Genomic DNA, 23,279 nt, shown 5'->3' on the forward strand with positions numbered 1-23,279 from the left:
TTAACTTAAATGTCTCCTCATCAGCAGGGCCTGCTCCACCCCAGCCATATCTCCACCCAACATTATCCTATTTCCCTGCAAGTAGTTACCACTATCTGTAACTACTTAGCTTAGTGTCTGTTTCTCTGACTTGAATAGGGGCAGGTAAATTATGGCCACAGCCAGCCAACTGTTTTGTGTGGCCCATGATCTAAGAATGGTTTTAACATATTTAAGTGTTGTAAAAAAATTTAAAGACTATTTCACAACACATGAAAATTATGTGAAATTCAAATTCCATTCTGCGCAAGTACAGTTGGAACACAGTCATTCTCATTTATGTGTTATCTACGGCTGCTTTAACACCGTAACAGCAAAGTTGAGTAGTTGTATGTGGCCCACAAAGCCTAAACATTTACAGGAAAGGTTTTGTTTTCTAAACCTTTATTTATTAAGTAATCTCTACCCGCAACATGGAACTGGAATCACAATTGCAAGAGGAAGAGTCACACGCTCTAATGACTGAGTCAGCCAGGCACACCCAGAAAAGGTGTTCTGACCACTGCACCAGAATGTGAGTGCTATGGGTCAGGGGCCTTGATTGTCTCGTGCAGTCCTTCACTCCTAGTGCCTGGTCCACGGCTAATGCGCAATTTGTAGGAGGAATCAATCTTCCCACTCTCCAATCTTCCCACTACTACCTGAGGCAGTAGGTGGGCATAGGTCTTATTGGCTTATTCCCTTCCAAGACCCAGACAGAGGAACTGGGAACCAACTATTATTGACTGTAGGAAAGTACCCTGAAAACAGATCTATGTTTTATTCATCTTGAAATACCTAGAAAAGTCTTTTGCACAAGGCAGGGTGCTGCTGGAAGCTGGAAGAACTCTTTTGGGGTTGCTGTTGGGCTAAAATTAAAGTCATGTAAACGGCTCAGCACGTCAGATGGACATCAGTGTTCACTAAATGTTCGCTCCTGCCTCAATTTTCCTTGCTGTGATGGGAATAAAATACGGGGCAGTACAACAGACTAAATTAAACAACAGCTTCGCAAACTACAAACACTCCCCGGATGGGCTTAGCCAAGAGCGTGCGGCGTGTCACTAAACCTCGGCACCGAGCAGCCCGGCTTGGAGCGAAGGGTCCTCACCTGGGAGTGAGAGGACGGAGCTCTTCCTAACTCTTACCACCGAAGTGACCCCCGAGCAACCGCAGCCTCGGGGTAATGGGGCCTCTCGGCGGACACGACGTTCCCCTGGGGCCCAGCGGCGCGTCTCCGGCAGGTCTCGGCCTCTCCCGCAGGCACCGAGCGCTCCCGCTGCCGCCCCCACCGCCCGCAGGCCGACGCGGCCGGGGGGGCGGGGCGGGGCCAGCCCGGGCGGAACGGGGCGTGTCCGGGGCAGGATGGGGCGTGTCCGGGACCAGCCCAGGGGCGGGGAGGGGCATGTCCGGGGGCGGGGCGGGGCCAGCCCGGGGGCGGAGAGGGCGAGTCCAGGGGGCGCGTCCGGGGGCGGGGCCAGCCCGGGGGCAGGACGTGTCGGGGCCAGCGCGGGGGCGAGGAGGGCGTGTCCAGAGGGCGGGGCGGGGCCAGCCCGGGGGGCGGGGCGTGTCCGGGGGCGGAGAGGACGAGTCCAGAGGGCGGGGCGTGTCCGGGGGCGGGGCGGGGCCAGCCCGGGGCGGGGCGTGTCCGGGGCGGGGCCAGCCCGGGGCGGGGCGCGTCCGGGGCGGGGCCTCCGTCTTTCCGGCCGTCGCCGCCGCCGGGCCGGGCCGCAGGGGGGCGCCGCCGGGGCCGCGCTGCTGCACGAGTTGCCGGGCCGCGGAGGAGGCCCTCACTTCCGCGTCGGGCCCCGCGGCGTCCGGCGGCCGCGCCGAGGGCCGGGCGGGCCGCAGGTCAGTCGGGGAGGCCGCCTACCCGGCCCCGCCCGTGCCGAGGACCGGGGCGCCGGGTGGGCCGCGGGCCCGGGAGGCGCCGGGTGGGCGCCCCGGGGAAGGGCCCGGATCGCGCCGGCATCACGGGCGCCCCGGGCTGCAGCCTCGGGCTTCGGGCCGACTCGGGGTCCCCGGGCAGCGGGGAGACCCCGGCGGGGCTTTCTGGGGCCGCGGCCCCGCCGCTTCCGTCCCGCCTCGTGGGAGGAGGGCGAGCCCCTTGAGCAGCGTTTCTCCAAGTGGGGTCCGCGGGCGGACTGCCCACCCCGCGCGGGACTTTCTGAACCCGACCGTGCTGCGGCCCGGGAATCTGAATTTGCAGCAAGCGACTCCGATGGTTTTGGTGCAGGTGGTCACGGAGCCGCATGGGGGGCACCTCCCAGGGGCAGGGCGCTTCCGACACAGCAGGGGGTCTAGGTGGGGTGCATCGGAGGCTGGGGCCTCGGACGGTGATGGAAGCTGACCTAGGCGGGGTGCCTCCTCATCCCTGTACTCAGGCTGCTGCTGTGCTCCTGTTGTCGACAAGAAGCCTCCAGGGGGACAGGTGCTTGGCGGGTGAAGCGCCCAGGTCGGGAGAACTAGGGATGCAGAAGTAGGCAGCGTGGGGTGCAGCTGGCCCTGCTGACCACGTACCGGCGGGGCCGCCCGAGTGTGGACCCTGCTCCCATCGCTCGCTTTCTCCTCGTCTGTCGGTAGGGACAGTCGGCCCTATCCAGTAGGGCTTTAATAAGAGAATTGCTGCCAAGTGTCTCCTGCATATAAGCACCGAGTAAATGGGAATTATTAAGAGCGATTATGAAGTATATTCGGTGGACTGTGCACAGATTCTAACTGGAGGGGGTGGGAGGTGGTCCCTGCGAAGGTCACGCCAGTAGTGACACTGCCTGTGGCTTTGAAGAATAGATGGATTTCAGGAAGCTGCTACCTGGGGCAGCGAGAGCCAGTTGCACCCCACGGGTCAGAGGCGGTTCTCTCCCATGGATCGTCGCCGGCTGCTCCTAGGACTTGTAGGCAGCAAAAGAAGTCCCATGGACAAGTGCTCCTTGAAAGCTGGACCGTTGGTCCATGAGGGTCTCTGTCCACCGAGCATGTTTGACACACATTGTTTTCATCAGGCACCACTGGACTCCTGTCCCCAATTCATTGGAGACCCGCTAAATTGGAGCGTCTACAAAAGGATGCTAGTTGATCACATAGTAAAAATGAGTTGCCATGGATATAATCGAGCCTCTTGGCAGCCATTTGACATTTGCTATGAAATACGCAGTGACATCAGGGAGCGTGTCTGCGCCTCTTTCATCCCAGCATTGTTTTAGGTTCCGTAGAAACCCCACGGTCACCTGGAGTTCATCCAGCTCCTGGAATGGCTTAAGGGATCAAGTCCTTAAAACTTCTTTAAAGCTACAGCCATTTTAGAATGGAGAAGCCAGATGATTTAGGGATGTTATCAGTCGCTTGTCTGGACCAGTCTGGCTACTGGTATGCATCAAATTGTGACCTCAGTTGCTAAATTACACACTCCTTAGTTACCTAACTTAGGAACTACAATCACCATTGTTAATAATTTCTGCTCTTACGTTTCCTGAAATCTCCAGGGCCAATATCGATCCCTCAGTATACACCTTATGGTGAAATTTATATCCTTAAAGACAATATTTGTCATGTATGGAGGACTGTCCCTGAGCCAGAGACTGTTCTAGATGCATTTTTTAGGTTCTGCGGTTATTCCTCTGATAGTCCTTTGAGGTGGGCACCATCCCTGGCTCCATCTTACAGATGAGGAAGCAGGCAGAGGAGAGTAATTTGCCCCACCTCGTAGGCAGTAGAGCCCAGCAGCCTAATCCCGAGGTACGTGCTGACCCCTCTGCAGTCTAGACAGCTCCCTCAGGCTTACTGTAAAGACATGGGAGGATCAAAGAACCTAAGCTAACCTCACCTCTGCCTTATAGGTGACAATGCATTATTTTGTTTAATTCTTTAAACAGTCATTTCAGTAGCTATGATTTGGTTGGTGAGGGTTTAGCATTTATAAATACTCAGAGCCAAAGTTGTCCAGCTTCTCAGCTGGTATCTCAAACTTCTTTCATATTACATAAAGTCCTTCAATATTGTCAGTGCTGAGTAATTTATTTTGAGTCACATTAAAATATATTTGTTTTATTATCTACTTAGTGTATTGTTGGCGATGTCAGCAGTGATGGTTCTTTGTTTTTACAGAGGTGGACCAGGACCACTGCTATTGTGCAGTTTCTGAGAGCGTTTGAAGGCAAAAATTCAGGTGTTGCTGGGAGCGATGGAAGGTCACGAGGTAGAAGAAAAGGTGTTAGATATTCTTCAACTGAACGTTGGTGGCTGTATTTACACAGCCAGACGTGAGTCCTTGTGCCGCTTTAAAGACTCGATGCTGGCATCTATGTTCAGTGGTCGTTTCCCTCTAAAAACAGATGAATCAGGTAAATATCTAAAGTCTGTAAGCATGCTCATAAATATTCACTAAAATAGTCTAGTTTAAATTCCCTTCGGTTTTCCTAATTACAGTAGAATATATTCAACTAGTATGCTAATTATTGAAACCATTAAAGCTGTTTGGAGATTTATTAAATACGGGGAGAAATGAAATGCCAGTTTCCAGAATCTGCGATGCTGTCACTAAAAGGTGACAAAAAGACATCTGCGTGTAAAGGCCTACCATGACCTCAGGACGGGAGTTGATTATATCTGGAAAGCTGTTACAGTCGTGCAACTCTGTGGGGAAAGGTATTGAGGCTTCTCTCTGTGTTCTTCAAGTTAAAACCTCGATTTCTCTGGGGAGAGCAGCCGCCTTCTTTGTTCACAGGGCAGTCACCGGCAGCGTAGAATTGGTGTTGGACTTGCCACCTAATCTGGCTGCGTAGCCTTGTGTGGGCTGATGTGTACACGTGAGAAAATGTTAGTGCAGTGTACCATCGGCCACCTGGTGGTAGGGGACTGAAAATTAGTGTTCCAGAAAAAACTAAAACACAAGGGTAGGGACCTGGGCTGCTCTCCCTGCTTGGAGTGCTCTGGTGTTTACTGAACCTACGACTGGTTGTAGAGAAACCTCAGCAACTCGAGTAAGGCATTCTGCACACCTGCACTGTTCTGGGGCTCAGAGAACCCACTCTTGCTTCTGTGTGAGAAGACAGAGAGTGAGGAGTCTTGAGCACGAGGGGCTGTTAGTAACCCTGGGCTTTGAGAGAGTGCTTTGCCAGCTGACGGGCAATTGAATGAATGGAAAACACCAACGGCTGGCACCCAGGGCTTGGTGGCCATGTGGGCAGGAAGGTGGCTGGTGAAAAGATGATAAGCAGGGATTGAGGTTTTTCTCTGTCTCCAAGTTTTAACTTCTTAATCGCTTGTATTCTAAGCTAATCGAGGGAGAAAAGGAATTATTGAGTAACCTCACACCAACTCTGCTAAATTGTCTAAGAAAACCTTTGGTCATAAAGTAGTACCAGCATAGCATTAGGAGCCGAGCCCTGGGTTTATATGTCAGTGAAACTACAGGTTGACTTACAGATGAACATGACTTATTAACGGGCATGCCCTCATTAGGGACGAACTCCGTATGTGTCCCCTGGCTGGGCAGGGCTGGGGTTGGGGGTAAGCTTACATTTCAGAAGCCATCTGGGGTCTCTGTGGCTTTTGAATGGCCATAGCGGGGAATACAGTCATTGCATGCAAAATCCCAGATGGACCTTGGGATACATTTTCCTATGTGGTAGGTGAGAAAACAGAGGATCACCAAATTTGACTAAACCCTTTTGAACAGTAGCTATTAACTCTCTTGTGAGAAAGAAACATTTCTAATTGCAGAGGTCTTCAGCCGGATTTTAGTTTGATGATTTTATCCATGGTCATATGTATCTATGCACTCATTTTTGAAGTGAATGTTTTCTAGGGGCTTGTGTGATTGACCGCGATGGACATCTATTTAAATACCTTTTGGATTATCTTCACGGAGAAGTTCACATTCCCACAGATGAGCAAACCCGAATTGCTCTGCAGGAAGAGGCTGATTATTTTGGCATCCCTTATCCATACAGCCTGTCCGACCACTTGGCCAATGAAATGGAGACATATTCTTTAAGGTCAAATATAGAACTTAAAAAGGTCTTGGCATTTTTTTAAGTTTTAAAAAATATATATACATTTTTATACACAAAGCAATGTGTGTTATTTTGCATAGCCTGTGTTGTCACATAAACCAAACTAGAGAAAGTTTTACTTTTCCTAACTTTGGAAGACACTTTTCTGAATTACTACGAATTTTTTTAGAGACAAAATTCTGTGTTCTTCCTAGGAAAGTATATTACATTGCCACTCAGAGGTTTATGGAGTGTTTATTTCTCATTGAAGATTTAATATCTTTTTGATGGCTTTTTTAATAGAAATATTCTGCTTTTTAGGTTCTTCGTAAATTAACAGCAATACTGTAGTATGTAAGGATATAGTGGTATTATTTTGTTTACTGAAAGGACTAAAAGAATGGTCATGATAAGTAAAAGATTGTATAAAATCTCCTACCTGATTTAGTGAGTGTAGCAGTTTGTTACTAAGTGAAAACTTAGTAATTGGTTTGTTTAATTCACTTTGAGATCAATCTTTTCTTAAGATGCTCTTCCTTTATTTATTTTTATTTTTTTTTAAATTTTATTTATTTATTCATGAGACACACAGAGAGAAGCAGAGACATAGGCAGAGGGAGAAGCAGGCTCCATGCAGGGAGCCCGATGTGGGACTTGATCCCAGGTCTCCAGGATCAGGCTCTGGGCTGAAGGCGGCGCTAAACTGCTGAGCCACCCGGGCTGCCCAAGATGCTCTTCCTTTAAATCACATTTTAAAGAGTTTTATATGACTTGAAAAGCTTCATTACTTATTTCTGTCCTACTGTTAAGTATTATATTTGCCTTTAGCACCTGTGGGGATCTCAAAGGAAAATATTTTTTCTAAATAATTAATAATAGTAACAACTGATCTGAATTGGTTTGATTTGGACATTGGCTTAGGAGAGGAAGCTGAGGGTATGGTTATTAGTGTAGCATGAAGAGAAAGTTGATTTGGTTCCAGCTCCGCTTCTAGTCAACCACATGGAATTTGCATTGGTTGTATGGGTTCTGCTACTGAAGTTATTTAGAAATTGAGTCATTGGACAGTTCTTTGGTGTTATTTGCTACATCTATCTGCAGAATGAGGCTAAATGAGCCAAGTTGGGGTAGGTTAACATTTCATCTTCTGAAGTCTCAACTCTATAGTCTTTTATTTCTGATTTGTATGCAAAAGGGACATAGCATGTGTATATTCCCTATGTCAACCAACACATACTTATCTCACATGTTTTTGGTGTATAGAGCACTGCCTTAGGGACTGTGTGGGACACAAAGAAATACAACATATAGTTAGATAGCAATATTAAATGAAAATGTAAGACATGTTAGGGTTCTGTTTTCATTTACCGAGTCAGTAAATTTTAAGCATTTCCTTTGTGTCAGGCACTATTCCAGGAAATTGGCATACCAAATAAAGCAGATACAAGTGCTGGTCCTCAGGGCATTCTCAGGAATAGTGCTGTTTCTCCCGGGGAAGGCCCTTGCCACTCCACTGGGTGAAGCCCTACTACTGTGTGTCCCTTGGCACATCATAAGCTCACCTGGTAGCACTTATACTGTGTGCTGAGGGGTATTGTCTCTCTGTGTTTTACATTGGCTATAAACTTAAGGAGGATTGGGACTCTGTGTCCAGGACTTTGGACACTGCTTACCACATTAGTAGTTTCTTAATATTCATATGAATGACTGAATGGTAGATAAAAGCCGCAGTTTGCATTGAGTTCCTATATTCATATCTTTCAGTGGAAAAGAACACATTAATCTGGTTAATTCTTGATTGGCCTTGGAGTTAAAAATAAGCATCAACCATGGGTCTTAATGAGTAGAAGGTGAAAGGGAGATTGAGTCAAATGGGAAATTGGGGAGGAAATAAAGTTTAAAAGGTCTAATTTTTAGTCATTACAAAGATTTTAAAATTAAAAGTGATGTTGGTAGTGAGGCTAAAGGGGGAGGGAGGAAAATACAATTTCTCTGTGGAAAAAGGTTCTATACATGAAAAGGTGTTGGGTTTTTGGGTGGTGCTTTTTGTGATTTGCTGCACCCCCACCCCATATTCAACAAAAGCATGTTTGGTTTTTCAAGGCATAAAGACTAGGCTGAAATTTATGATCTTTTTATTTCCTTTATGACCAACTGAAATTGAAGCTTTACATGAAAGTAATAGAGCAGATTCATTTTTACTTTCCTCCAGAATTAAATTCAAATTTTGTATATTTTTTTTGCTTCAGGCTTTAACAGACTTCTGTGATTCATATGGTTTAGTTTGCAATAAACCAACAGTTTGGGTTCTCCACTATCTTAACACATCTGGTGCAAGCTGTGAGAGTAGAATTATTGGTGTATATTCCACAAAAACTGATGGAACAGATGCTATTGATAAGCAGCTGGGAGGAAGAATTCACAGTAAAAGCATTTTTAAAAGGTATGTCCATATTTGAATATGAAAAGGAACAAAATAAAGTCTTGGTCTCTCGTAAGAGGTGTTAACTGAATGGAGTACGTGGTTGACTAGAAAAGATCGTCAACACCTGGCGAGCAGCGTGAGCTTTCATGGCTGTCAAGACAGGCTTGCTTCATAAAGAGATTGTAATGAAGACCATTTCACATATATGTAAGCTATAGGACATCCACAGTGGTCTAGTAGATTGCCTCTCTGCTGGGCATCAGAATCCCCTGAGAGGCTTTATTTAAAAAAGGAAAGAAAGGAGAGCAAAGCCACCTCCCTGGCTGTCTCCCCTGGACTACAGTCCAGTAGCAGAAGCACTGCTTAGAAGTCGGCAGGCCTTCTGAGTGACCCAGGACAGGCCTGTGCCTTGGTGTCCTGTTCTGAGAAATGATAAAGGACTTCCTTGGTCCCTCCCAGCCTTAAAATTCTATTCTTTGTACATGTCAAATTCTTAAGGGTTATTCTCTTAATATTTTTTCTGTAAGCTTACTTAACATTGGTCAATTCACTTAGCTGTTCTGGGTTGGATTTTTGTTGTTGTTGTTGTTTTTAAATTCTCTGGGTGTTTGGATTGGGTCACATATTAGTGACTGATGAATGACCACATGAACTTGCTTAGTAGGTATTAAATATGTCATAGTTTTCTGAATTCTTTACAGGATGTTTAAATAAGATATATGAGTGCCTGGCATAATGCTATGAAAGTTTTAGCCAAAGGTGAATCCTTTAAAAATTTTCCTGGGGTTAGGTAATTTTTTTTTAGAAAACTTATTCTTAAAGATTTGTTGATTTGTCTGCACAGTCTGTATTGCAGAATTAACAAGTACTTTACCACAGTAAAAAGAGATGAAATACAGGTTAGCATGAGTATAGTATATTATACTCATAGTATATAATATATAGTATATTCTCTATCTGCTTAAGGAAGGGTCACAGAAGAACAGCTATTCAAAAACAACATATTTTTCCCCTTAATTTAACAAGTACTTGGTGAGTATCTGTTAGCTGTGTGTGTGTGTGTGTGTGTGTGTGTGTGTGTCTATACACACATTCATACTTAGGTAGTATGTTTTAATCACCTTTTGCAATATTTCTAGAGAGGCGGGAAATAATGTTCAGTATATTTGGAGCTATTATTCAGTAGCTGAACTGAAGAAAATGATGGATGCTTTTGACGCCTGGGAAGGAAAAGGTATAGTACAATTCTTTTATTTCATGGCATAAGGTAGACTTTTCCTTAATAAAACAAAGTAAGCTCAAATGCTGCATTTCTTTTTTTGAGAAAGTATTTCTTTCTATAGGTCAGGTATTTCTTTGTATGTTTATCACCTCATAGTATCATTGATTGAGGCAGTTTGCTTAAAAATCTTAGACCTCTTGGTGTGCCTGGGTGGCTAGGTTGGTTAAGTGTCCGACTCTTGGTTTGAGCTCAGGTCGTGATCTCAGGGTCATGAGATCTAGCCCTGCGTCAGGCTGTGCACTTAGCACAGAGTCTACTTGGGACACTCTCTCCCTCTCCCTCTGCCCTTCCCCCTGCTCGCTCTCTCTGAAATAAATAAATAAATCTTTAAAAAATGGTTAGACTCCTGAGTTGCTAGATATTACTAATAGTTCGTTGTGCTAAATTAGTTCAGTTTAAAAAGGGTTTATTTAGCATCTACTGTAGACCTAGCACTGTTCCTAGGAAGTATACCTTTAAATTAAGCATACGATGTATAATCAAAAGAAAAAAGGAGGGGTGCCTGTCAGAACTACTAAATACTACATATGGATAGATTTAATCTTAGATTTAATTAATGTGTGACTCCCAATATCGGGGTTGAGTGTTCAAGCCCCATGTTAGGTAGATATTACTTAAAAGGAAAATCTTGAAAAAAAAAAAAAAAGGAAAAATTTTAAAAATGAAAATAATGCCACAGAAGATGTCTGAAGAATGCTTAGGAAACATCATCTTTAAATGCACACTTTGAAATTTGACCATTTTTATTAACTGCTTATATTATTTGATAATAATAATGCTATTTAGTATCCAGTGTGATAAGAAGTTTACATTCTGTACCTCTTAGTCTTAAAACAATTCTGGATACTATGTACCATTTTATTGATGAGAAAACTGAGTCTCAGAGAGGCCATGACACTTGCTTAAGGATCACAAAGAGTTACTGTTCTATGCCTATTTTTTTCTTTTTAAGATATTTATTTATTTATTTATTTATTTATTTATTTATTTATTTATGAGAAAGAGAGAGAGAGAGAGAGAGAGGCAGAGATACAGGCAGAGGGAGAAGCAGGCTCCATGCAGGGAGCTCAGTGTGGGACTTGATCCCGGGTCTCCAGGATCAGGCCCTGGGCTGAAGGCAGATGCTCAACTGCTGAGCCACCCAGGTGTCCCTATGCCTATTTTTTTCTTAATTAACAAGTATGTATTGAGTGTCTATTAGGTGCAAACACTATAAGAAGTTCTAAGGTTGGATCCACAGATAAATAGGACACATCTTGGTCCTCAAATGATCTTAAAAGCTGGTAGAGACAGACACTGCAAGCAACATAAGATTGAGTAAAAGGAGAGGAAGAGGCTTTTAAAAGCTCTCCCATCACCTGTTTCTCTTTTAGGCAGGGTGCTAGTACCAGCCCTTCCTTTCCTCAGCTTTGTCCGCCTCACTTTTCCTCCTTTATTTTTTTCTAAATCATACCCTGCAAACAGATAGGAAAACGTGCTGTTCTCTTTAAGCTTTTTAATTTTAGATTTAATTGACTTTGAGGCACTTAGGCTTAAATTGAGGAACAAACCCCCTTGGTGTTCTCTGTGTTTCCTCTTGTGCCTCTGGACTGGCAGTCTGCCCAGGAGGCTTCAGGAGGGCCCTGGCGGGGCTTCTTTCTCCATGGACTCAGGAAGCTGAAGCGGAGAGCTGAGACTACTGGCTTACAGAGCATAAGACTGATGTTAACTTTTTAGAGAACACGTAATGAAGTGTCAGTGGTACTTAACACAATTCTGGAAGGCCTGTGGAAAGCCATCAGACAGGAAACAGAAGTAAGAGAAAGAATTATTGGAAGAAGACAATTATTGTTTGTGGACAGTGTGCCTTTTTAGGAAACCCAAAGGAATCAACCAAAGGTATTTTAAATGAGGAGTTTAATAGACCAGACTGGCTGGGTACAATATAAGTAAACAAAGACCAGCTTACTTATGATAGATTAGTTAGAAATTTTAGGGGGAAATCCCATTCACAATAGCAATGAACAACAAGATAACTAGGACTGACCTATCAAATGCTTGAGTCTTTTGTGAAGAAAACCGTTGAAATATACTTATCCATTCATCAGTTCGTCTATCCAGCTATAAAAAAAAGAAGACACAAAGATTATGGTGAAATATACCAAATATATTTTATACTTTTCATGTAAAGACATCAGTTCTTCTCAGATTAAGTTATAGGTTTAGTACAATTCCTACCAAAATATCAGTGGAGCTCTTTGGGAATCTTGAGGACGTGATTCTAAAATACATTTGATAGAATAAGCCAGTGAAACCACCAAGAACATGTTGGGAAGTAGATGTCGTTAGAGGAATGAGTCTAACTGTGTGATAGTAAAAATACTACATATGGATAACAAGAACTACGCGTAATAACAAGAAGCAGATGTTTCTGGTACAAGAATAGATGCAGAGATCAGAAGTAAACCCCAATGAAGTTATAAGAATAAAAATACTATGTGATAAAGAAGTATTAAATACCAATATAAAAAGATAGATGATTTAATAAGTAGTTGAGAAATATCCTTGGAGAAAACAGAACTTTAACTTCGCGTCATTTATCAAAATAATTCCAGGTGAATTTATGGATGAAAAATGAAGCTATAATAAACTATAATGAAACGTAAGCAAATAATTGATTTCTTAACTGAGAAATAAATCATAAAGACAAAGATGAATAAATTTTATTATGTGATATTTAATATATTTAAAACAAAAAAGTATAAATAAAATTAAAAGGCTAATAAAAACTTAGATAAATATGTTATGTTACCTGGACAAAGAATATCCTTAAAATAGAGAGGATTCATGATTTAAGTTGATTAGAAAATCAGCTCAACCCCTCTTGTAAATAAATGTGCAAGATTCATGACCCCAAAATTTCCAGGAAAGGAGATAAACATGTGGCAAGAGGTTCAAACTCATTATTTATCAATGAAATACATATTAGATGAGGCTTCCCTTTTTATACTAGATTAATAAAGATCTCTCATGAATTCTTGGCAGGAGTAAAAATTAATAATACTTTATTGGGAAATAATTTATCATTATATATCAATAACATCAGAATTGTTCATATTCTTTGACCCACTAATTGTACTTCTAGGTACCTACCTTAAGGTTATAATCAAATGCAGACAAAGGCTTATGAACAGTGTTCAGCTAAGCATTATTCATAATAGAATAAATATAAAAACAATATCAATATCTGTAATAGAGGATTAAATGCATATTGGTACATCTATGGGGTATAGTTGAGCTATAGCTATTAAAATTATTATGAATAATTTTTTACATAGATGAATGCCCATGATAAAATAAGCTATTATGGAGTGATCAAAAGTAGGAAACAAAATGAAATGTAAATTGTTTTCAGTTATGTGTCTGTCATATTAATAAGAAAAAGACTGGAATCAGATTCATCAAAATGTCATGAACCATGATTCCTACTTTTAGGATTAGAAGTGATTTTTTTAATATTTACTTTTCTATATTATCAATGTTTCATACAATGAAAGTGAATTACTTTATAGGCAGGAAAAACGTAAAAGTTTTTAAAGTAAATTGTGATCTATCCATATAATGGAATACTACTCAACAATAAGAAGAAATGATCATTAATGTGTATATCAACATGGATGAATCTTCAAAGCATCGTGCTAAGGAAGCCAGACGCAAAAGGCTGTATACTATATGATTCCACTTATATGCCACCCCTAAAAAGGCAAAACTAGGGAATGAAGGGGAGGGCATTAATTGCAGAGGGAACTTTTTGGGGTGATAGAAATGTTCGATGTCTTGACTGTAGCTATGATTACTTGACTGTATACATTTATCAAAACTCATTGAGCTGAGTACTTTAAAAGGGTGGATTTTATTTTATGTAAATTATATATACCTGACTTTTAAAAAGTCTTAATGGATTAGATTTGGGGATGTTTCTGTAGCATAAGTCTCATAGGCTTCTGTGAATATTGGATGTATCTATTATATATAATAATTTATATGCCCAGCTTGCTAAATTGGTTAATATTTATTACTAAATCTTTAATGATTAAAAAACAAGACACCAGGGATACCTGGGTGGCATAGTCAGTTGAGCATCCAACTCTTGGTTTTGGCTCAGGTTGTGGGATCAAGACCTGCATTGGGCTTCACACTTGGTGTGTAGAGTCTGCTTGAGATTCTCTACCCTCTCCCTCTGCCCCTCCTGCTCATATTCTCTCTCTCATAAATAAATCTTTAAAAAAACAAACAAACCAGGACACCATATCCATTCCTGGGACTTCAAAGCTCCTTTTTATTTTATTTATTTTATTTTTTTTAAATTTTTATTTATTTATGATAGTCACAGAGAGAGAGAGAGAGAGGCAGAGACACAGGCAGAGGGAGAAGCAGGCTCCATGCAGGGAGCCTGACGTGGGATTCGATCCCAGGTCTCCAGGACCGTGCACTGGGCCAAAGGCAGGAGCCAAACCGCTGCGCCACCCAGGGATCCCCAAAGCTCCTTTTTAAAAAGGGTTTTATTCAACATCATTTAAAAAGCCTTTTAAAATGCATCTACATATAATTTTTTATCATTCTTTTTTTTAAAAAATTGAGGTGAAATTTGTATAACATAGAAATAAAGTATACACTTTAGTGGCATTTACTCCTTTTACAATGTTATTTAACTACCATCTCTAGTTGCAAAACATTTTCATCACCCAGAAGGAAAGCCAGTACCTGTAATTGTTACTCCCATTCTCTTCTTTCTTCAGCCTCTGGCAACCACCAGTTTGTTTTGTGTATCAATGCATTTGCCTATTCTGGATATTTCATGTAATCAGAATCATACTCTATCTGACCTTTTGTGTTTGGCTTTTTCACTCAGATGATGTTTTCAAAGTTCATAAAAATACATTTCCAACTTTCATTCAGAAACTTACGATTTAAAAATGAAAAGAAGTTTGACCACAGTCTTGGCCTATCATTTAACTCAGACTATTCTTGTTTGAAAAGATGCTTGTAGGGTAGTGACAGCTCATATTTATATACTGGTTGCCCTTACAGGGTGGTTCACAAAATTTCCCTACTTTGATGATTACTGCAACCCAGTGAGGTGGACAGGATGGGAGTTAGAACCCTCAGTGTCCAATCCTTACACTACTGTCAACACTACAATTTATAATATTAGTATATTATTATAAAATAAAGACACCTATAGATATATATATAGACATATAGACACACACACACACACACACACACACACATATCGTATTGTTTAAGTGCCAGGCCATATACTAAGCATTTTGCATTAATTTACTCATTTAATCGTCACAAAAAACCTATGTACTATTACTCTCATTTCACAGATGAAAAAATTAAGGCACGGAAAAGTAACTTTCCCAAGGTCGCATGATTAGTGCATGATAGAAGTGACATTCAGACTCAGGGAGTCTTGACTCCAGAGCCTGTGCCTTCAACCAGCACACACTCATCTGCCCAGGACCCATTTAACGACCTGCCGATTATCAGTGGTGGAGCTGGGGCTGGTACCCAGCGATCCCTAGACCTGGGTTATGAGCTGTGCCCCGATTACCTCGGCGCTTCATGGGAACGCTTCCTGAGCGCCCTACCTTCTTCAAGTAGGAGGCACGAACTTCAAACTCTTTCTGCCTGCTGAACCGTTTGCAGCAGACAGTGGCTCTCTTAATTATGCCTTTCGATCTTCCAGGTGTTAGCTACTGGCGGGTGCCTCATGAGCTGATAGAATGTTGGACTCTGGAGGAGCGGCCTTTACTTGGAAGCCTCCGTCACATGGCCCCAGTTCGGAAGAGGTTATCTGTGCTGTTAATACTGATTTTTGTTTTCTTAATGTGACCTGTATCTTTACTGCCTTTATTGGGGAAATGAATAATAGTTCTTGACCTTACTAAGCTTATTAATCACCCAGGTAAGTTTTCTGCATTACCAACAAAAGGTAAGTCATGATAAATTCAAAACTATGTAAAAACTGGAAATAATTCTCTAGAATTGAGTTATAGTATGTTCTTTTTGGGAGAGTGTGATTTTAAGAATACTAGTGGACACAGTGTATGCTGTGGTATTTTTCCCTATAAAAGTGAAATCCTAGGCTTTATTGGCAGTAGTCAGAAACTTACTTATTAGACTTAATATTTGGAATTTCCTGTGACTTATTCTGAATTCTTTTCTCCTTCCTGTTGCCACAAAGAGCATTTTTATTTGATGACATTTCATTTATTCTATGGAATTATTAGCATTAAATTCACTCTACATCTGTGCTTTTCACTGTACTTTAAGTACATTTAAGATCATATTTGTTTTTCATTGTCTGGGTATTATTCATGGTTTTCAGATGTTCGATTTCTTGGTCATCTGTTCTAGAATTTGATTCAATGCCCCTATGGAATCTCTGATTGCTTTCTTTTTTTCTCCCCCTTTGGATCTTTCACAGAAATGCAGTTTTGTTTAGTTTTTAGTAGTTCATTATCTCTTGTTAAAACAGATCTTTTTTCTTAAAGGCCCTTTTTTACTATCATTATTTATTTTGCATTTTGAGCTTAGAGTTAGCAAATATTGTTTGGGTCTAGAGCAGTGGTTTTCTCAACTGGGGGCAGTTTTGTCTTATAGGGGGGATTTGGCAATATTTAGAGACTCTGTGGAGGTGGGAGATACTACTGGCACCTAGTAAGTAGAGGCCAGGGATGCTGCTAAACATCTTAGAATGTACCGGGCAGCCCCTATAACAAAGATTTAATCCCACCATAAATGTCAATAATGCTAAGGTTGAGAAACCTTGGTCAAGAGTCTAGTGGAAGATGTGGACAGAAAATAAAACAAACCGGAATGGTTTTAAGGAGATTCTCCTCTATATGTCTTTCCTCTGGGGTTTTATTTTTTAACATATTTTTTTAATAATAAATTTATTTTTTATTGGTGTTCAACTAGCCAACATACAGGATAACACCCAGTGCTCATCCCGTCAAGTGCCCCCCTCAGTGCCCGTCACCCATTCACCCCCACCCCCCGCCCTCCTCCCCTTCCACCACCCCTAGTTCGTTTCCCAGAGTTAGGAGTCTTTATGTTCTGTCTCCCTTTCTGATATTTCCCACACATTTCTTCTCCCTTCCCTTATATTCCCTTTCGCTATTATTTATATTCCCCAAATGAATGAGAACATATAATGTTTGTCCTTCTCCGATTGACTCATTTCACTCAGCATAATACCCTCCAGTTCCATCCACGTTGAAGCAAAGGGTGGGTATTTGTCGTTTCTAATGGCTGAGGAATATTCCATTGTATACATAAACCACATCTTCTTTATCCATTCATCTTTCGATGGACACCGAGGCTCCTTCCACAATTTGGCTATTGTGGACATTGCTGCTATAAACATCGGGGTTTTATTTTTGATTCATGGATAAGATAATGATAATGATGATTTAGAGGCAACTGTGAGGTCCCAAAGAATCATTTGATTCACTTAAGAAAATTTAGTTCAGTAGTTTTAGGCTTGAATGTATTATATTTGCATTCTCTACTACACGTCAGTTTTCAGATCACCATGCCATTATGATCCTATTTCCAGGATCAAAGTTCATTATGGTATATTTATTAGCCTCTGAAAACACATCAGTGCTGATGAAAGAGAGAGGACTTGGGGGATTGCTGTTACACTTCCTGGTCAGGACATGATCTTTGTGAAGTGAAATTGATGCAAGCAGTAGGAGCAGGCAGTGTTTCAGCAGTGGTTGTTTGACAGTTTTAAGGTCATTCCGAATAATACTCCCTGTGCCTTTTCCTTCATTTTGTTAATGTGGTATATCACATAGACTAGTTCATAGATGCTGAACCATCCTTGCATCTCTGGATTAAATCCTACTCGATCATGGTGTAGGATCCTTTTAATGTATTGTGTTGAAAATGGTTTGCTAGTATTTTGTTGAGTATATTGTATTTATGTTCACTAGGGATATTGGCCTGTAAATTGCTTTTCTTGTGGCATTTTTATCTGGTTTTGGTATCAGGGTTATCCTGGCCTCATAAAAAGAGTTTGGAAGAGTTCCCTCATCTTCTATTGTTTGGAAGAGTTTGAGAAGGATTGGTATTAAATCTCCTTCAAATGTTTGGTAGAATTTACCAGTGAAACTATCTGATCCTGCACTTTTGTTTGTTGGGAGATTTTTATTTTTGCTTTTTTTTTTTTTCTTTTTTTTTTTTAAGTAAGCTCTAGGCCCTGTGTGGGGCTTGAACTCATGACCTCAAGATCAGGAGGCACATGCTCCACTGACTGAGCCAGCCAGGTGCCCTGGGGGCTTTTGGATTACTAATTCAGTCTCCTTACTAGTAAGGAGTCTGTTCAGGTGGTCAGTTACAACATGAGTCAGTCTTAATATGTTGTATGTTTCTAGGAACTTTTAAAAATTTATTTATTTCCTTTTTAAAAAACCATTGAAGTATAGTTGACATACAATGTTATATTAGTTTCAGGTGTACAACATAGTAAATCAACAATTCTCTACATTTTTTTTAAATTTATTTATGATAGTCACACAGAGAGAGAGAGAGAGAGAGAGAGAGAGGCAGAGACATAGGCAGAGGGAGAAGCAGGCTCCATGCACCAGGAGCCCGACGTGGGATTCGATCCCAGGTCTCCAGGATCGCGCCCTGAGCCAAAGGCAGGCGCTAAACTGCTGCGCCACACAGGGATCCCAATAATTCTCTACATTATGCATTGCTCACCATACTAAATGTAGTTGCCATCTGTTACATACAATATTATATTAATTATTGACTATATTCCCTATGCTATACTTTTCATTCCCATGACTTACTTATTTTATAACTAGAAGTTTGTATCTCTTAATCCCTTAGAAATTTATCCATCTCTTCTAGGTTGTCCAATTTGTTGGTGTGTAATTAATTATTCATAGTAAGCTCGTATGAGCCTTTGTATCTCTATGGTATCAGTTGTAACATCTCATCATTTCTGACTTTGTTTTAGTCCTCTCTCTTTTTTCTTTGGAGTCTAGCTAAAGGTTGATCAATTTTGTTTATCTTTTTAAAGAACCAGCTCTTAGTTACATTGATCTTTTCTATTGTCTTTATAGTCTTTATTTACTTCTGCTCTAATCTTTATTTCCTTCATTCTGCCAATGACGTGTAGTTGTCACTCAGCTATTCTTTAGAATTTTATTTTTTAAGAGGAAATTGTTCCATATGTAGATGTAGACTCAGTGTATCCATGGGAGGAGATAAATTCAAGATTTTCCTACCTCACCATCATGAACTGAAACAAATTTATCAGACAGTTTTGATATCATATAAAAAATCATATGATCATCTCAACAGATACAGAAAAAGTATTTGACAAAATTCAACAACAGTTTATGATAAAAACTCTCAACAAAATGGGAGTAGAGGGATTACACTTCAATATAATAAAGACCACATATAACAAGCCCACAGCTAGCAACATACTCAATGGTGAAAAGCTGATAGCTTTTCCTCTAAGATCAGGAACAAGACAAGGATGCCCACTCTCACCACTTTTCTTGAACATAGTACTGGAAGTTCTAGCCAGAGCATTTGGCAAGAAAAAGAAATAAAAGGCATCCAAATTAGAAAGGAAGAAGTAAAACTGGCACTATTTGCAGTTGGCATGATAGTATATCTAGAAAACCTTAAAACTTCATCAAAACTGTTAGAACTAATAAATTAAGTAAATTTGCAGGATACAAAATTAATACATGAAAATCTTTGTTTCTATACACAAATGATGAACTATCAGAAAGAGAAATTAAGAAAACAATCCCATTTACAATTGCATCAAAAAGAATAAAATAGGAATAAATTTAACCAAGGAGGTGAAAGACCTGTATATTAAAACTATAAGATGCGAAAGAACTGAAAGAAATTGAAGAAAACATAAATAAATGAAGAGATAGTCTGTTGTCCAGGATTGGAAGAATTAATATTGTAAAAATGTCCATACTATCCAGAGCAATGTACAGATTTAGTGCAATCTCTATCAAAATTCCAAAGGCATTTTTTATGGGAATAGTACAAACAATCCTCAAATTTGTATGGAACCACAAAAGATCCTGAACAGCCAAAGCAATTCTGAGAAAGATTTGACAAAGCTAGAAACTCATGGTTCCTGATTTCAAACTAGCATTGTATCCCCCCCTTTTCCATAGGGGATAAACTCCAAGACTCGCCAGTGGATGCCTGAAACCATGGATAGTACTGAACTGTATATGTGCTATGTTTTTTCCTATACGTGCATACCTGTGATAAAGCTTAGTTTATAAATTAGGCATAGTAAGAGATTAATAGCAATAACTAACAATAAAATAGAACAGTTATAACAATATACTATAAACGTTATGTGAATGTGATCTGTCTCTCAAAATATCTTATTGTATTATACTCTTCTTGTGATTATGTGAGATGATAAAATGCCTTTGTGATGAGATGAAGTGAAGCGAATGACATAGACATTGTGACACAGCATTAGGCTACAACTAACATTCTGGTCATAGAAGGAGGATCTTCTACTTCTAGACCATGGTTGACTCTGGGTAGTGTAAACTACAGAAAGTGAAACTGTGTATAAGGGCAGACTACTGTATATTACAAAACTATAAAGAAGTGTGGTATTGGCATAAAACCGGATACATAGATCAGAGGAACAGAACGGAAAGCCCAGAAATAAACCCACACATATATGGCCAACTGATTTACAACAAAAGGAGCCAAGAAGATATAATGAGGAAAGGACAGTCTCTTTAATACACAGTGTTGGGAAAATTGGATATCCACATGCAAAAGAATGCAACTGGATCTCTATCTTGCACCATACACAAAAATTAACTCAAGGTGGATTAAAGACTTGAACACAAGATCTGAAATCATAAAACTCCTGGAAAAAAACCAGAGGTAGTAAAAGTTCCTCGACATAGGTCTTGGCAATGACTTTTTTTGTATCTGACACTAAAAGCGAAAGCAACAAAGGCAAAAATAAATGAGTGGGACTGTATCAAACTAAAAAACTTCTACACAGCAAAGGAAACCATCAAAATCAAGAGTATCTGCTGAATGGGTGAAAATATTTGCAAATCGTATATCTGATAAGGAGCTAAAATCTAAAATATATGAAGAACTCAACCCAGTAGCAAAATAACCCTACAGTGATTAAAAGAAATGAGCAGAAAATCTTAATAGACATTCTTCTGAAGAAGACAAACAGATGGCCGACAGGTACATGAAAAGATGCTCAACATCAGCGATTATCAGGGAAATGCAAATCAAAACCACAATGAGCTATCACTTCAGATATGTTAGAATGGCTATTTTCAAAAAGAGAGGAGATAACAAATGTTGGCAAGGATATAGAGAAAAGGGCGCACTTATGGTGGGAATGTAAGCTGGTGCAGACACCATAGAAAATAGTATGGAGATTCTTCAAGAAATTGAAGGCACAACTACCGTGGGATCCAGCAATTTCACTTCTGGGTGAAAATGCAGAGTAACTTGAAAAGATACATGCACCCCCACGTTAATTGCAATATTCTTTACAATATGGGAAAACCCAAGTATCCGCTAATGGATGAATGGATAACACACACACACATACACACACACACACACACACACACACACACACAGTAGAATATTATTCAGCCATAAAAATGAAATCTTGCCGTTTGTGACAACATGGATGGACCTTGAGGGCATTATGCTAAGTGAAATAAGTCAAAGACCGACAAGTGCCATGTGATGTAATATGTGGAGGGAAGGAAAAAAAAATCCAGGTAGATAGAACTGATAGGTGGTAGCCAGAGGCAGGGGTGGGGTGGGGAAAGGGGGAAAATGGGTAAACTAGGGTGGTTTGGGGTTTTTTGTTGTTGTTTAAATAGAATTTTTTAAAAATTAAAAAAAACAACACTGTTCCTTCTTCAGACTTTTGATAACGAATGGCAAACTCAATTCAAGAATCTTTGAAGCGGGATCCCTGGGTGGCGCAGTGGTTTGGCGCCTGCCTTTGGCCCAAGGCGCAATCCTGGAGCCTCGGGATCGAATCCCACGTCGGGCTCCCGGTGCATGGAGCCTGCTTCTCCCTCTGCCTCTCTCTCTCTCTCTCTCTGTGACTATCATAAAAAAAAAAAAAACCTAAAAAAGAATCTTTGCAGGTTTGTCCAATACCTCAAATTCAATAAGCATTCAACGCTTAGACCGTGGGTTTGACCATTCTCGCAGCTCGCAGAATTGGCGTCACCGAATGCTAGTTTTACGGGCTGCCACATGTTGCATCACAGAATTAGTGGGAACATTATGGGTCAAGATTAAATGAATGTCTTTACTTTAGACCCCAGAACCTTTGTGAATAGAGATTGTGACGTTTCAAGAGGGGAGTAGCACATGCAGCAGCATTTCTCAAGGAGTTTGTCCGGGAAACGCTCAGTAAATTTCCTCAGGAAACCTCTTAAGGCGGTTGTCCTGGGGGAAGGGAACCGCCAGCTGGGATCCTGCCGGTTGTCCTCTGGGTCACGCGAGGATGCCTGGGAGCCCAGCGAGGGCGGCCTAGCGTGACCGCCGAGTCCTAACGGTCGTTGGTGTCGACACGGCGGCGCTCGGAGTCGGTCTTCCGGCGCGGACGGTCTTCGTAGGCCTGGGCGGGCGCGAGACGGGCAGGGGCGGGCCCGTCGCCCTCCGCACCTCGCAACCCCGACCCCTGAGGAGACCGAGGCTGCCCGGGGAGGCCGAACCGTGGCGCGGTTTCCGCGAGAGGCCGGGGCTGCACGGCTGACCGTGACCCGCTTCTGTGTTCACAGGCGGCTGGCGGCGTTCGGCGAAGACGACGAGGCCGGTGTGGACTGTAAGCCGGGGCCCAAGCCCGTCAGATTCCTGGGCCCTTCCACCAGCACCCAGATCAAGGTCAGGAACTCGGCGTCCGTCCGCCTGCGCCCCGCCTGCGCCCCGCAGCCTCCCGGCCCCACGGCGGCCGCGCGCCGGGCGCCACCCAAGGCCGCGGCTCCTCGCGGGGCCGAGAACGGCGCCGCGCACCCGCCTCCCGCCAAGGTCCCGCCGTCCGAGCCCAAGGCCGCGGGGCCGCGCGTCATAAAGCTCAAGCGGACTCCTCTGCGCGCCGCCGCGCCCGCCCCGCCGCCCCCGCCGCCCCCGCCGCCCCCGGGAGCCCCCGCCGCGCACGCGCGGACTGAAAACGGCCGGGGCTCGGCCGACTGACGGCAACGCGGTCGGGGCGCCCCCAGGGTCCCCCAAGGCGGGGCCGGGAGGGGGCCCCTCGCGTGTCTCCCGGCGTCGCGGGAAAGACGACAGACGACCGCCCGCGGCCCCTAGGAGGGGAAGAGGGAGGCGGCGCCCGTCGGGCCTGCCTTCCCGCCTCCTTTCCCCAACTTGGCCGTGGTTGTCTCCGGACAGTTGAATTTCGGGTTTTTAATTTTTTAATTTTTTTTGGATGGTTGATTAGTATTAAGGCAACGAAACAGTACAATAAAATCACTAGAGAAGTCCC

General features: G+C 42.3%; 1 protein-coding gene and 1 long non-coding RNA gene across 4 annotated transcripts; one reads left to right on the forward strand and one right to left on the reverse strand.

The window, feature by feature from the left end:
- The first annotated feature begins 1,730 nt into the window (after window positions 1–1,730).
- On the forward strand, window positions 1,731–23,277 carry KCTD18 (potassium channel tetramerization domain containing 18). Of its 3 annotated transcripts, none has more exons than XM_077884803.1 (7): window positions 1,731–1,869; window positions 4,123–4,358; window positions 5,825–6,036; window positions 8,261–8,454; window positions 9,576–9,670; window positions 15,456–15,558; window positions 22,579–23,277. In XM_077884803.1, the coding sequence occupies exons 2-7, from the start codon at window positions 4,199–4,201 to the stop codon at window positions 22,988–22,990; spliced, it is 1,176 nt and encodes a 391-aa protein (XP_077740929.1). In that variant the 5' UTR covers window positions 1,731–1,869; window positions 4,123–4,198; the 3' UTR covers window positions 22,991–23,277. The 3 variants fall into 3 exon arrangements, with proteins under 3 accessions (XP_077740929.1, XP_077740931.1, XP_077740932.1); XM_077884805.1 differs by lacking the exon at window positions 1,731–1,869 and adding an exon at window positions 2,009–2,449; XM_077884806.1 differs by lacking the exon at window positions 1,731–1,869 and adding an exon at window positions 3,730–3,753.
- Window positions 2,121–22,838, reverse strand: LOC144305731 (uncharacterized). The gene is made up of 4 exons (XR_013372799.1): window positions 21,950–22,838; window positions 11,745–11,818; window positions 5,537–5,637; window positions 2,121–4,339 (listed from the first exon to the last, which is right to left on the reverse strand). It is a non-coding gene; the product is annotated as an uncharacterized LOC144305731 (long non-coding RNA).
- Window positions 23,278–23,279: the final 2 nt, after the last annotated feature.

This window comes from Canis aureus, chromosome 36 (assembly GCF_053574225.1).
Source record: "Canis aureus isolate CA01 chromosome 36, VMU_Caureus_v.1.0, whole genome shotgun sequence".
Taxonomy (NCBI): Eukaryota; Metazoa; Chordata; class Mammalia; order Carnivora; family Canidae; genus Canis; species Canis aureus.

Coding starts and splice junctions, on each gene's coding strand:
- KCTD18 (XM_077884803.1), top strand. CDS start 4,199: ATGGAAGGTCACGAGGTAGAAGAAAAGGTGTTAGATATTCTTCAACTG. Junction 6,037..8,260: donor CAAATATAGAACTTAAAAAG/GTCTTGGCATTT, acceptor TTTTTGCTTCAG/GCTTTAACAGACTTCTGTGA. Junction 9,671..15,455: donor TGACGCCTGGGAAGGAAAAG/GTATAGTACAAT, acceptor TCGATCTTCCAG/GTGTTAGCTACTGGCGGGTG.